The sequence below is a fragment of the Oncorhynchus masou genome, chromosome 6 (genome assembly GCF_036934945.1).
Source record: "Oncorhynchus masou masou isolate Uvic2021 chromosome 6, UVic_Omas_1.1, whole genome shotgun sequence".
Classification (NCBI taxonomy): Eukaryota; Metazoa; Chordata; class Actinopteri; order Salmoniformes; family Salmonidae; genus Oncorhynchus; species Oncorhynchus masou.
The window spans coordinates 42,280,270-42,293,542 of record NC_088217.1 but is presented as its reverse complement, the minus strand read 5'-3'; the positions used below and the strand labels follow the sequence as shown (position 1 = coordinate 42,293,542).

The following is a 13,273-nucleotide window of genomic DNA, read 5'->3' as shown; positions in this document are numbered from 1 at the left end:
GCTAGATTCTTCACATTCACTGTTTCACAAGATGGCAGCCTGGTTTGCTGGTTTTCTCAGAAGTCCCTAAAACATTAAACAACACAAATTACAAATTCATTCTCATGTAATAACACTAGCTAGCTAGCTGGCTAATATTTGCTTGTCAGATAACTTGCTAAATAGCGATTTCGTAAATTTACTTTCTGTTAAAAAAATATGCACAAATGTTTGTCTCTACATAAGCTAACATATTCCTCTCAATTGTAAAAAAAATTATTGACTCGTTATGACATTATAACTACTTACATTTGGTTCCACCGTAATGTTTTGTCAGCCATCTTCACCTAGGGACGGGTGGCTTGCGTCATTGGAACCACTCGATATGTTTGGTCATATAAAAACCTTGGGACCCAAATGCATAATGAGTGCTCTCTCCCCCTTGTGGTGGTCTGGAGCAATGAAGCCGTGACGCTGGGTACCTCTAAGTCCTGTGGTGTAAGTTCACAACTTTTAAAGGATGAATCACTGTAAGATGACAAAAGACTTTGATCTCTGGTGGAAACACCAGAGACTTTCTGTCGACTGACTATCCAGCAGACGAACCGGCGATTGCAGAGAGGGACAACAAAGGCATACACTCGTAAATATGTAAATCACACTTTATTTTCGAATGGGCGGTTATTCATGTTCAAAGTATTAGCATTTCCATGAGTGTAGTTATTGACTGTAGGGACATGGGTTCTCTGAGTTTCCCACTCTTTAGCTGGCCCCACCCCTTTCCTTTGTCTACCAAGCCGTCATATCGGCTTAGCCCACTAGGGACTTTTCAGTGTATTATGTCGGTAACCAATGTATAACTATTGTGTGTGTGTGTTTATGTAATTCTGTGATTTATTAGTTAGTTAGTAAATAAATAATTAAGCCAATTTGTATATCGCTGATTCATAATTTATGTTATATATCCAAAGGTTTGTGCCATTTAGGAATGAGACTGATGAGGTAAAAATAACATTAATAAGTGACTATAATAAATAAGATGTGAAAATATCTGAAGAGTTAATTCAGGAAATAGAGACTTTTTAAACATTTCCCATGGTGCCTTGACTTCCTAGTTAATTAAAGTTTACATGATTAGTTTAATCACGTTAGGAATAATTACACATAGAGAATTGATTTGACAATATAACAGTCTTCATATTTAATGATCGTCACACTACGACAGTGCATAGGCCGATACATGATAGTTATTGTTAGATATCAATTAAACAGCTAACTATCAGTGATATTAGGCTATATTTAGAGTTAGCGATCTAGCTAACCACTCCCTAAGGTGTTTAACTAGCCCCAAATGAATTAGCCTATGTGATATTAGTCCCCAAATAGATGTAGACAAATTCATCTCAATTTAACAAAAACATCTGAAAATTCTGGACCCCTATTTTAATACTAAAATAATAACAATTTCCTAATTCTCAAAACTCAAATTCATGACAATCACTGGTTTAGGTTGCACATAAAATTATATGGAATTATGCTTTTGTGCTTGAATAATACAATTTTAGTAGTCTAATACACGTATTAATGAAACACTTTGAATGATTTTATAAGATAATAAGGCTACTATTTATTTATTATGTGACCCCATTGCAATTGTAGTGCGACCAACTGTAAATGTTAGTATGGGACCCTGTGACTATGCTCTTACACATACGTGAATTAAAGGATCTTTAGGCTATGCTCCCACACTAGACCCCAAATGGGAAATACAACAAAATGTTTTAAACGTTTTAAAATATGTCTTTGAAAAAATATGTTTTTAAATGTTTTAAGTAATCAAAAAGTAATCAGATTACATTAACGATGACTTTATGTTTCATGCAACTGTAATCAGTAACGGATTACATTCAAGTAGTATCAAGTAACCTGCCCTACCATGCGCACACACACACACACACACACACACACACACACACACACACACACACACACACACACACACACACACACACACACACACACACACACACACACACACACACACACACACACACACACACACACACACATTTCACATACACACATTTCACATACACACATAGACACATTTCACATTTCACATACACACATAAACACAACAAGAGAGAGAGTGAGAGAGACAGAGAGAGAGAGCAATTCTAAACTCACATTAGGGTAAAAGAAACCCGGGCCCCCCCCATTCCCCCCCTCCTTCCCTCTCTCCCCCTCTCTTTCCTGCAGCTGCCTCCATTCCCTATGATTTTTTAGTCATTTACCACTCTCGTTTATAGTGGAGGCCTTTGAACAGGCGAGTGTGTCATTGTGAAGGGGAGTGTGTGCTAAGCCCCGCGCCTGTGTGTATATCAGTGTCTCCCAGCCGGGCTCCTGGGGGAGGGATAAGACCTGGGAGAGAAGCCTGGATGTGGGCTCGAATGGAGACTGGGAGAACGCTGGGAAAGAGGCAAGAACGAGGACCGGGAATGATTTATATTCTTTTGTCCTTCTAAATGAAACTCTATCCACACAGATTACCCCATCACTTACACATACAGTACACACAAGAAGATACATCCCTAACCCCCCATGAAAACATACATGAGATAAATATATGAGAAAGACGGCTAGGATGGGCTCATGGACTCAACGAGAATAGAACGAAAGCAAGAGTGAGAACGGAGGATGAGGTGAAATTCAAATAGTGAGAAGAAGAGAACGCGTGAGGGGGTGCTAGAGGGATCATTAAGTGTGTAGTACAGGTGGAGCGTATGACAAGGACACTGTATTCACTCAGTCAGTATCACTGAGGAGCCTAAGCACAGCATTCATCAGCTACACTTAGGATCCCTCAGGCACTATAGACGCTGCTATCCACCTGTTCTATTAAAGACGTTCGGCCCACTTTGGGAACAAAAAGCCTGAAATCTTCTCTCTTTACGACTGCAGAAATCTGGACCATGTCTGCAGCCTATTACATGTTTTGAACCACCATCAAAAAAACTCTGGGTCTTATAGAGTCTATACAACCAACCTGAATGCCAGGAACCCAGCTATTATACCATTATGACCAACGGGGTTAGAAAAACTAAACAGCGACATGATCATCGCTACAGTTCATCTCTCGGCTACTGTATTAAAGCCCACTTCAGGCTAACACGCTCAAGCTGTGCCTCTAAGAATATAAACACTCTCCAGTGACACTATGTGTGTGTGTGTGTGGGACACACACACACACAAATTAACAATGTTACCATTGACTAGTTAGGAAGCTACAAATGGATCTATTTTGGTAAAAATATGTATTCTTTAAATGGTCTTGGGCCATGGTGAGCCTACAATTTCAATAATATCCTATTTTGAATATCATCCTCTCTTTCTACCTATCTAGTCTTGAAAGAGGACCATCTTAGATATGTAATACTGTACTTTTAAGGGGCATAACTAACCCAACACACACTGTGATAACAGTCCTGATCAAGACATTATGGTAGAATCAAGTTCTCATGGCAGTTGATCTCCCTACATGGTGAATGGTTTGTTCCCTGTCTAACCTATGACCCTCTCTCCCTATCTCTCCTGCTAAATCCCCCCACCCATCTCCCTGTAAGCTTGACTGACCATAAGCAGGCAGACAATCGCAATGTATTTTTATAACAGTGCTTCTTCATGCTCCTCTTCTCCCCTTGGGGTTTCCATGGCTACACAGCAGTGCAGTTAGTCAGCCTCAGCCACCAAACAGTAATATGATTTGACTGTGTTTGTGTGTGTGTTAGTACGCCTCCGCACCCAGCAGTGGTACAATCCAAACAAGTGTTTGTGTATGTGGATGGTGGGACAGCAGTTATTCTTTGTGTGTATTGGGACAATCAATGGGTCTGTGAGCGTACGTGACAGTGAATGTTTGTGCAAAAACCTATGAGTGAGTGTTAATTATACTATATGTAAGAGTTGACTCTTTTAGCAAAATGCCACTTTACATCCATATTACTGTGCAAGTGAAATTTTTTCTGTTTTACTAAAGAGACGAGACACAAACGAGACACAAAAGTCTGTTCACCTTGATGAATCTGTTAATAATGATTTTTGCTCTTCACACAATGGTGTATGATGTTACAGAACTATGAACTTGTGAATAAGTTGGTACTCCGTCTCTGGAGAAAAAGCAACACCAGATCATTACGCGCTTCAAGCTTTTCCCTGTAGAGTTTCACTCACTGAGTGAGTAGCGTTCTGCCCCTGGCTCTGACATTGGGCCCTCTGAGCAAACAGGATGGGACAGGCTGTCCTTCTCCTGTCTGACTCGCAGACAGAGCCGAGCCCAGGCCAGGGAGGGACGTGAGCTCCTCTCTGACCTGGTGGGTTTGGGTTAGCCGGGCTAGATTCCAGCCTAAAGCTGCATCCACATGGGCCTTATGACATTGGTTTGGAACTGAAGAGTTCATTTTGCTTTGCATTCTGTTGATCTTGTAGGTTTGAAGCCAGATAGTGTTTCTTGAAGCTTTGGAAATTGACATGATCTGACATTTACTAATATCCAGGGAGGTATGAGAGAACGGGAGAGAGAAAGAGACAGACAGAGAGAGGCAGAGAGAGAGACAGAGAGAGAAAGAGAAGGGGAGACAGAGAGAGAAAGACACAGAGAGAGAGAGAGAGAGAGAGACAGAGACAGAGACAGACAGACAGACAGACAGACAGACAGACAGACAGACAGACAGACAGACAGACAGACAGACAGACAGACAGACAGACAGAGAGAGACAGAGAGAGAGAGACAAAGAGAGAGAGAGACAGAGAGAGAGAGACAGAGAGGAGATTAATACTCCCTTGAGAAGGTTGAGAAGGTGCATATTTTTTCTCACATTTCCGGGACATTCAATAACAATTATTATCTGAAATGGCAATTCCTCTTATTCAGCCCCATTTGTGAAATAAAAATAGAGAACTTCCAACTTGTGTAAGGTTCTGTTTTCTTGAGCATTACCGATACGCTGTCCTATGAAAACAATAAAATTGTGTCTAGTTGAGGCACCTGAGAAAGTTGTATCAAATATTTCACAGTCACACTGAAGTCACAGATACTATACTGACATCTGACACAAATACATATTTGTTTGTCAGCTGTCAGTATTCTGAAAGAAACCTATCATCTGACACAAGAGCGCTATGCTGCAGGCAAGACAGTGACTGTACACTAATACAACTAGTTCAGTATTAGGATGCCCCCCCCCCCCCCACACACACACACACACACACACACACACACACACACACACACACACACACACACACACACACACACACACACACACACACACACACACACACACACACACACACACAAGTTGGGGCACATATCAAAGGCCAGCTTCTGCATGACTTGGGAGGGAGGAATTTACAGCTGTTTGGAGAATTGTGTGCCAGATACTGACAATAAAAAAATTAAAGTAACCTTTATTTAACTAGGCAAGTCAGTTTCGTAATTACAATGACGGCCTACCCCGGAGAACGCTGGGCCAATTGTGCGCCGCCCTATGGACTCCCAATCACGGCCAGATGTGATGCAGCCTGGATTCAAACCAGATACTGCAGTGACACCTCTTGCACTGAGATGCAGTGCCTTAGACCACTGCACCACTCGGGCACATGTGCCAGAGAGCCACAGCTGCAGATTCGGAAATGTATGGGAGATGACCCATACATCCATGTCTACTGGAAAGGTTATGGACCACATGTAACTCTGGAATAATCATCCACAAATAGATCATACAGACATAAAGATTGGTGCCGTTGTGTGCATGACAACACAATTGTGTTTTTAAAATGTCATTGGTAATGTAAATGTCAGCAAGGACCTAAACCCTTCAGATTAAATGTGAGCGGCTCATCAACAAACTGAACAAACAACCACGACTCTTCATCAATTTCAAAATAAGTCCGAACAAGTTTCCTCTACTACACTGTATTGCATTGTAACGATTCTCCTCTTCGTCTGAGGAAGAGTAGTCAAGATCAGACCAACACGCAGCGTGGTATGTCTTCCTGGGGTCCATCAAAATTAAGGAAGCTATACATTTTAAAAACATTACAATACATTCATAACAGATTTCACAATATATTAAGTGTGTGCCTTCAGGCCTCTACTCTGCTACCAGACATCTATAACACAACATCTATGTGTACATATGTATATAGTGTTATCGTGAGATTGTATGCATGTGTCTATGTTTGTGTTGCTTCACAGTCCCCGCTGTTCCATAAGGTCTATTTGTATCTATTTTTTAAATCAAATTTTACTGCTGGCATGAGTTACTTTATATGGAATAGAGTTCCATGAAGTCATGGCTCTATGTAGTACTGTGCGCCTCCCATAGGCTGTTCTGGACTTGGGGACTGTGAAGAGAACTCTGTGGCATGTCTTGTGGGGTATGCATGGGTGTTTGAGCTGTGTGCCAGTAGTTCAAACAGACAGCTTGGTGCATTCAACATGTCAATACCTCACACAAATACAAGTAGTGATGAAGTCAATCTCTCTTCCACTTTGAGCCAGGAGAGATTGACATGCATATTATTAATATTAGCTCTCTGTGTACATCCAAGGGCCAGCCGTGCTACCTTGATCTGAGCCAATTGCAATTTTCCTATGTCCCTCTTTGTGGCACCTGACCACACGACTGATCAGTAGCGCCAGGTGTGACACAACTAGGAGCTGCCTTGTTGATAGCACTGTTAAGAAGGCAGAGGAGCACTTTATTATATATAATATAATAATAATATATCCCATTTAGCAGACGCTTTTGTCCAAAGCGACTTACAAGTCGGCTGGGGCCACTACTTTTTACATATGGGTGGTCCCAGCGGGAATCGAACCCACGACGCTTGGCGTTGTAAGCGCCATGCTCTACCGACTGAGCCACACAGGACCCTTATTATCCGAGTTGGCAGCCAATCAGTCTGTCCGTTTGATTCTTGTGAACACAGTTGTAAGTGTTTTTATGTTTGAATGACCCTGATACTGTCTACAGAAGCAAACACTTTTGATGTGAAGGTGGATGCTGTATAATACAACTGTTGATGGGAGACTCTGTTACAGAGGATTGTACATATTTTTTTAGGCTGGATCATGTTGTTGTATTGTTATATGTTTAATTCTGTAATGTATTGATTGTTGCTGCCTTCTTGGCCAGGTCTCGCCTGAAAAATCAACTCAAGATCTCAATGGGCTTTTCCTAGTTAAATAAATAAAGGTACACAATTATAGACAGACATCTCCCCATTCTAGCTATTGTTCTATCAATATGTTTCGACTATGACAGTTTACAATCCAAGGTTACTCCAAGCAGTTTAGTCTTCTCAACTTGCTAAATTTCCACATTATTCATTACAAGATTTAGTTGGGGTTTCGTGAATGATTTGTCCCAAATACAATGATTTAAGTTTTTTAAATATTTAGGACCAACTTATTCCTTGCCACCCATTCTGAAACTAACTGTAGCTCTTTGTTGAGTATTGCTGACATTTCAGTCGCTGTGGTAGCCGACGTGTATAGTGTTGAGCCATCCGCATACATAGACACTCAAATGTCGTCAGTAAAGATTGAAAAAAGTAAGGGGCCTAGACAGCTGCCCTTGTGAATTCCTGATTATACCTAATTTTGCTTTCCAAAAGTTTACTACGGGTTGGTAACAGGCTGATTGCTCGGCTATTTGAGCCAGATAAGGAGGATTTACTATTCTTAGGTAGGGAAATAGTAGGCTTAACCTCTCTAGGGTTGTGCGACGGTAGCATCCCACCTGGCCAACATCCAGTGAAATTGCAGAGCGCCAAATTCAAAAACAGAAATACACATTCGAAAAATTAATAAAACATACAAGTGTTCGACATTGGTTTAAAGATGAACTTTTTGTTAATCCAACCACGGTGTCAGATTTCAAAAAGGCTTTACGGCAAAAGTGTACCATGCGATTATCTGAGAACAGCACGCAGCAGACAAGTCATTAGAAACAGCTACCAGCCAAGTAGAGGAGTTAAGTCAGAAATAGCGATAAAATTAATCACTTACCTTTGATGATCTTCATATGGTTGCACTCACAAGACTCCCATTTACTCAATAAATGTTCGGGCCTGAGTAGCAGGCAGTTTACTTTGGGCACGCTTTTCATCCGGAGGTGAAAATAGTGCCCCCTACCCCAGTGAGGTTAAATTGAAAATATGGCAAATAGGAGTGACAATTTCGTCCCCTATTATCCTCATTAATTTTCCATCCAAGTTGTCAGACCCCGGTGGCTTGTCATTGTTGATAGAAAACAAAAATTGTTTCACCTCTTCCACACTTACTTTATGGAATTTTAAATTATAATTCTTGTCTTTCATATTTTGGTCAGATATACTTGGATATGTAGTGTCAGAGTTTGTTGTGGGCATGTATGTCATGCCTAAGTTTTCTAATCTTGCCAAAGAAGTAAATCATTAAATATCAGTGGCAATATCAGTGGGTTTTGTGATGAATGAGCCATCTGATTCAACGAATGATGGAGCAGAGTTTACCCAACATTTCATTTTATGGTGCTCCAAAGCTTTTTACTATAATTCTTCATGTAATTTATCTTTGTTTCATAGTGTAGTTTCTTCTTCTTTTTATTCAGTTCAGTCACATTATTTCTCAATTTGCAGCATGTTTGCCAATCGGTTGTATAGCCAGACCTATTTACCATTTCATCCCTCTCAACCATAAAATGTTTCAATTCCTCATCAATCCACAGGTATTTAACCATTTTTACAGTCATGTTCTTAATGGGTGCATGCTTATTAGTAACTGGGATAATCAATTTCATAAATGTGTCAAGTGCAGCGCCTGGTTGCTCGTAATGTTTTTTTTCTCACCAATTTTGTGATATCCAATTGGTAGTTATAGTCTTGTCCCATCGCTGCAACTCCCCTACGGACTCAGGAGAGGCGAAGGTCAAGAGCCATGCATCCTCCGAAACGCGATCCTGCCAAGCTGCACTGCTTTTTGACACACTTCACAGCCAACTGTGACACAGCCTGGGATCAAACCCAGGTCTGTATGGTTGCTCATCATTACACACTGACCAACAAATAATCTTCACATCAACAACATAGGAATTACTACAAAACTTCTTGTAGGACTTCTTATACACAAAATTAGGCCCAGCCTTTGTAACTTTGGATTTCCTAGATATGGCTACTATATTGTGATCACTACATCTAATGGATTTGGATACAGCTTTCAAACAAATTTTGTCAGCATTAGTAAAGAGATTATCAATAAATCTTGATGATTTCATTCCTGTGCTGTTTGTAACTACCCTGGTAGGTTGATTGACAATCTGAACCAGGTTGCAGGCACTAGATACAGTTTGAAGCTTTCTCTTGAGTGTGCAGCCTGATGAATACCAGTCAATATTTAAATCACTCAGAAAGTATAATTAATAAACATTTATTTTTAAACAGATGGAATTCCCGGTGTTTCTATGTTAAACAGTTTGTTATAATATTTCAGTGTTCTGTGATGTATATAAAGTGTAATATTGGGGACGCAAACTTAAAGTTTAATACATTTCAACTCTATATCTGACATATAGACAATAACCATGTGTATTAGGTGTATACTTTTGTTTCAGAGTAGATTTGTTTAAGACTACCAAGAAACACTATGTGACCCTGATTTAGCCCACTGCAGTAAAAGGTTCAAATCTTCTAGGACAGCTAAAATCTTCAACAGCTAAGCTGCATGGCACAGCTACAAAAACAAAGGCCTTTGTTAGATACCCCTCTTGTAATATTATCTCTCAATTGTTGTAACTTGAGCTGCTGTACCAAACCCCCCCTTCTTGTTCATGTCTTGTTGCTGTGCAGATCATGTGACTGCTATCGTTTGTTTGATTGACATTGATAAAAACAACAAATACATTTTTTTAAAATCAATTTAAAAAAAAAACTTGAATACATTTGGGTCTATGACTTGAGTAATGATTTGTAGCCTGTCATGCATTTGTAAGCACTGTTAGCCAAAGACAAATAACACCCTCCTCATGATGAAATGATGTGCAGAATGATAAAGACAACTGCCATCAGAGCTGCTATTAAGAATCTGCAATAGTAAAGATACTGAAGATGACCCAGGTTACCCAGGTTATCTCTGTTTTGTCCGACCGGGGTCATTCCTACTAACAAAGCAGAATCAATTAAATCACCCTTGAGAATCACAGTATGCAGTGGGTTGATTGTCTGTGTGTCACTATGCTCGTGGTTGGGAAATGTCTGTGTGTCACTATGCTCATGTTTGGGAAATGTCTGTGTGTCACTGTGCTCGTGTTTGGGAAATGTCTGTGTGTCACTGCTCGTGTTTGGGAAATGTCTGTGTGTCACTATGCTCGTGGTTGGGAAATGTCTGTGTGTCACTATGCTCGTGTTTGGGAAATGTCTGTGTGTCACTGTGCTCGTGGTTGGGAAATGATGGGTCTATGGACTCGTGCTGCTAACGCCAAATCCTGACTCTGCCATCAACATGACACAACAGGAACTGGGATTTGTTGGACCAGGTGATGTTTTTGCACTCCTCAATTGTCCAGTGTTAGTGATCGCGTGCCCACTGGATCCACTTCTTCTTGTTTTTAGCTAATAGGAGGGGAACCTCCTGTTGTCTGCTGCATTAGCCCATCCGAGACATGACTGAGGAGTTGAGAGATGCAGGAGTTGCATTCCGAGATGTGGTTCTGCACACCACTGTTGTACTGCACCGCTATTTGTCTGTTTGTGGCCCGCCTGTTAGCTTGCACGATTCATTCTCCTTCGACCTCTCTCATCAACAAGCTTTTTTTTGCCCACAGGACTGCCACTGACTTAATGTTTGTTTGTCAAACCACATTTGGTAAACCATAGACACTGTTGTGCATGAAAAGCTCAGGGGGGTGGCTGTTTCTGAGATTCTGGATCTGGCCCGACTGACACCATCGACCATACCACACTCAAAGTCACTAGTTTTTCTAATATTCAATCAAACAATAACTGATTTCCTCAATGCCTGTCTGCCTGATTTATATAACAAGCCAAGGCCACGTGATTCACTGTCTGTAGGATGATCCATTTTCTGTCCTGCTTCACTGCAATCTCTTTCAGGCAAAAGGTTAGTTTTTAGTGTTGTTGTTCTCCAGCCTCCCGGTGAAGACCTAACAGAGCAGCGAGTACTTAAATAAACGTGAACTAGTTGGTCACGGTAAAGCAGTTTGTTCACGCGCTGGGACGGTTACTCGTCTGAGAAATAGTAACACATCATCAGCGACACAGAACTCAATTACGATAATTCAAAGTTTCACCTGAGAGTAATGGAAATGAATGTAAACAAAAAACTTACAGTATAGCCTGCTATAACACTGATTTACTTGCAAAAACACGAGACCCCTTGGGGAAACATGAAAGGCGCAATTATATTTCAGTGCGCAAATGGAGCCTAAATATGACTGCTATGCTATATTTCGCAGACACAATCGTCAATACATATGATGAATAAATTGACTGGCAACTGTAAACCTGTTTTCTATCATTTAGTTATTTCATGCAAAACAAATATGTGTTTCTGCAAACACTCAAACTTACCCATTCCAAAACGCGGATAAATCCAAGAGGTAATTTAAGCACTTGAAATGTCCCAACCGACACGAGCTAATGGAATGACAACAATAACATTTTCATTAAAAAAATACACAAAATATGTCATGTTTGTATAGCCTATTTGACATGTAAGTTAGCCTACATTGTAAAAAAAAAAGAATAATGGCTATTTAATGCATATTATTTTGAGACCTGACAAACCAAATGTACAATCAACAAACATACCTCATTAGCTGATAACATTTTCAAAATACCTATCTCCTTGTTCAGTAAGAGAAAACAACTGTACAGAGTTACCCAAACCGCTTGATGTCTATGCCTCGCGTGTGTAAGACTCTCGGCTCTTATTGCTACTACACGGAAAAACCCGAGCTTTCGTCAGCTTGTTGAAAAACAAAACACCATAGGGACAGACGGGGATTGGCTTCACGGAAATGAACGATGGCTTCAAGATTTTACGATTGGATAAGATTTTTTTGTTATCGATTTAGGCTCCGATGTGTTTAAGGTTTGAACTGCCTCTCCTCCCCACGTCGGAGATGGATGAGAGGATGTGATTGTAACCGAGTGCCTGAATGTCGTCTCGAGGCGCCACGCATTAGTCTGGTCGTATAAGTAGAAAAATAGAACTTATTAATCATGCATCATTTTGTAGGTTACATGCCTGCGTGCATGCAGCGCATGCACCATCAATAGACTGAGAAATCCTATGAAATGCCTTTGACCTGTGGGTATTTTCTTGTGACTCCACCATCTGTAGCCCATTCAGGATGTTCCCGTCATCTGTCCCTCTGTAATGGTTGTGCTTTGTGCAGAATAATAACCCCCAAATCACTCGCCTATGGCTCCAAAAGCATCCAAATGGACCTCTTTTATAAGAGGTCATTTCTCTGAATTCTGGAAATATGGGCTATATTCAAATGTAACTTCCATTACTTGTAGGCTACATAAATTATGTGGATTATTATGGAATTTGAGTGAATATGCCTAAATTGCTCAGAACAAAACAGTCAGAGAACATTGCAGATATAAATTGACTAAATGGACTATATTCCAATTCTACGTGAATGGTTCTTAGAGTTATGTCGTTCTGAAGGATCCCTTGTGTGATTCCCAGACAAAGTCAACATGGCTGCTGGCTAAACACAATCCAAGGGCAAATAGGTATGTAACTCACTGAAGACATAATGTTATGTAATGTGAAGCAGGGACTGTTTTCAAGACTGAGTTGTACTCCTGTGTAGTAAGTGTACAGTCAGATTCAAATGCCCTGATGAATTATTATTTGCCTGACATTTTTGTTGTTGTTGATTAGGACATATTTGTGTGAATATTGTGATGAAAACATGAACCAGATTTTCCTTGTATTTTTCTGTTAATATGATGTTTCCTTGCTGTGTAATAGCCATTCCTAGCCACCCCACTGGAGGTTGAGCAATTTCTCATCTAATTAGCCAGCCGAGGCAGATGCAAGAGTGCTGGACTGTAAACTAACTGTAGGCAAGATGATGGTAAGCAAGCAAGGCTTCCTGTGTCTGCTATAGAGATGACAATTCCAGTAGAGATAAGTCAAAACCAGGCTGACAGTGTGGCTAATTTGACAAAATCTCTTCTCACTCCACCCCTCCTCCTCCCGTTTTACTCTTGC

At 40.5% G+C, this 13,273-nt stretch overlaps 1 protein-coding gene and 1 non-coding gene across 3 annotated transcripts in view; both read right to left on the bottom strand.

Annotated features, from left to right (window-relative positions):
- Positions 1-11,969, bottom strand: part of LOC135541120 (synaptoporin-like) — a 36,679-nt gene extending 24,710 nt beyond the window's left edge. For both annotated transcript variants that reach the window (XM_064967237.1, XM_064967238.1), the window contains exons 1-2: positions 11,851-11,969; positions 11,611-11,676 (exon numbers count right to left, since the gene is read on the bottom strand). In XM_064967237.1, the coding sequence (XP_064823309.1) occupies positions 11,611-11,676; positions 11,851-11,868 (84 nt within the window). In that variant the 5' untranslated portion in view covers positions 11,869-11,969. The remainder of the gene's footprint in view (positions 1-11,610; positions 11,677-11,850) is intronic.
- trnav-uac (transfer RNA valine (anticodon UAC)) lies at positions 6,841-6,916 on the bottom strand. The gene has a single exon. It is a non-coding gene; the product is annotated as a tRNA-Val (tRNA).
- Positions 11,970-13,273: the final 1,304 nt, after the last annotated feature.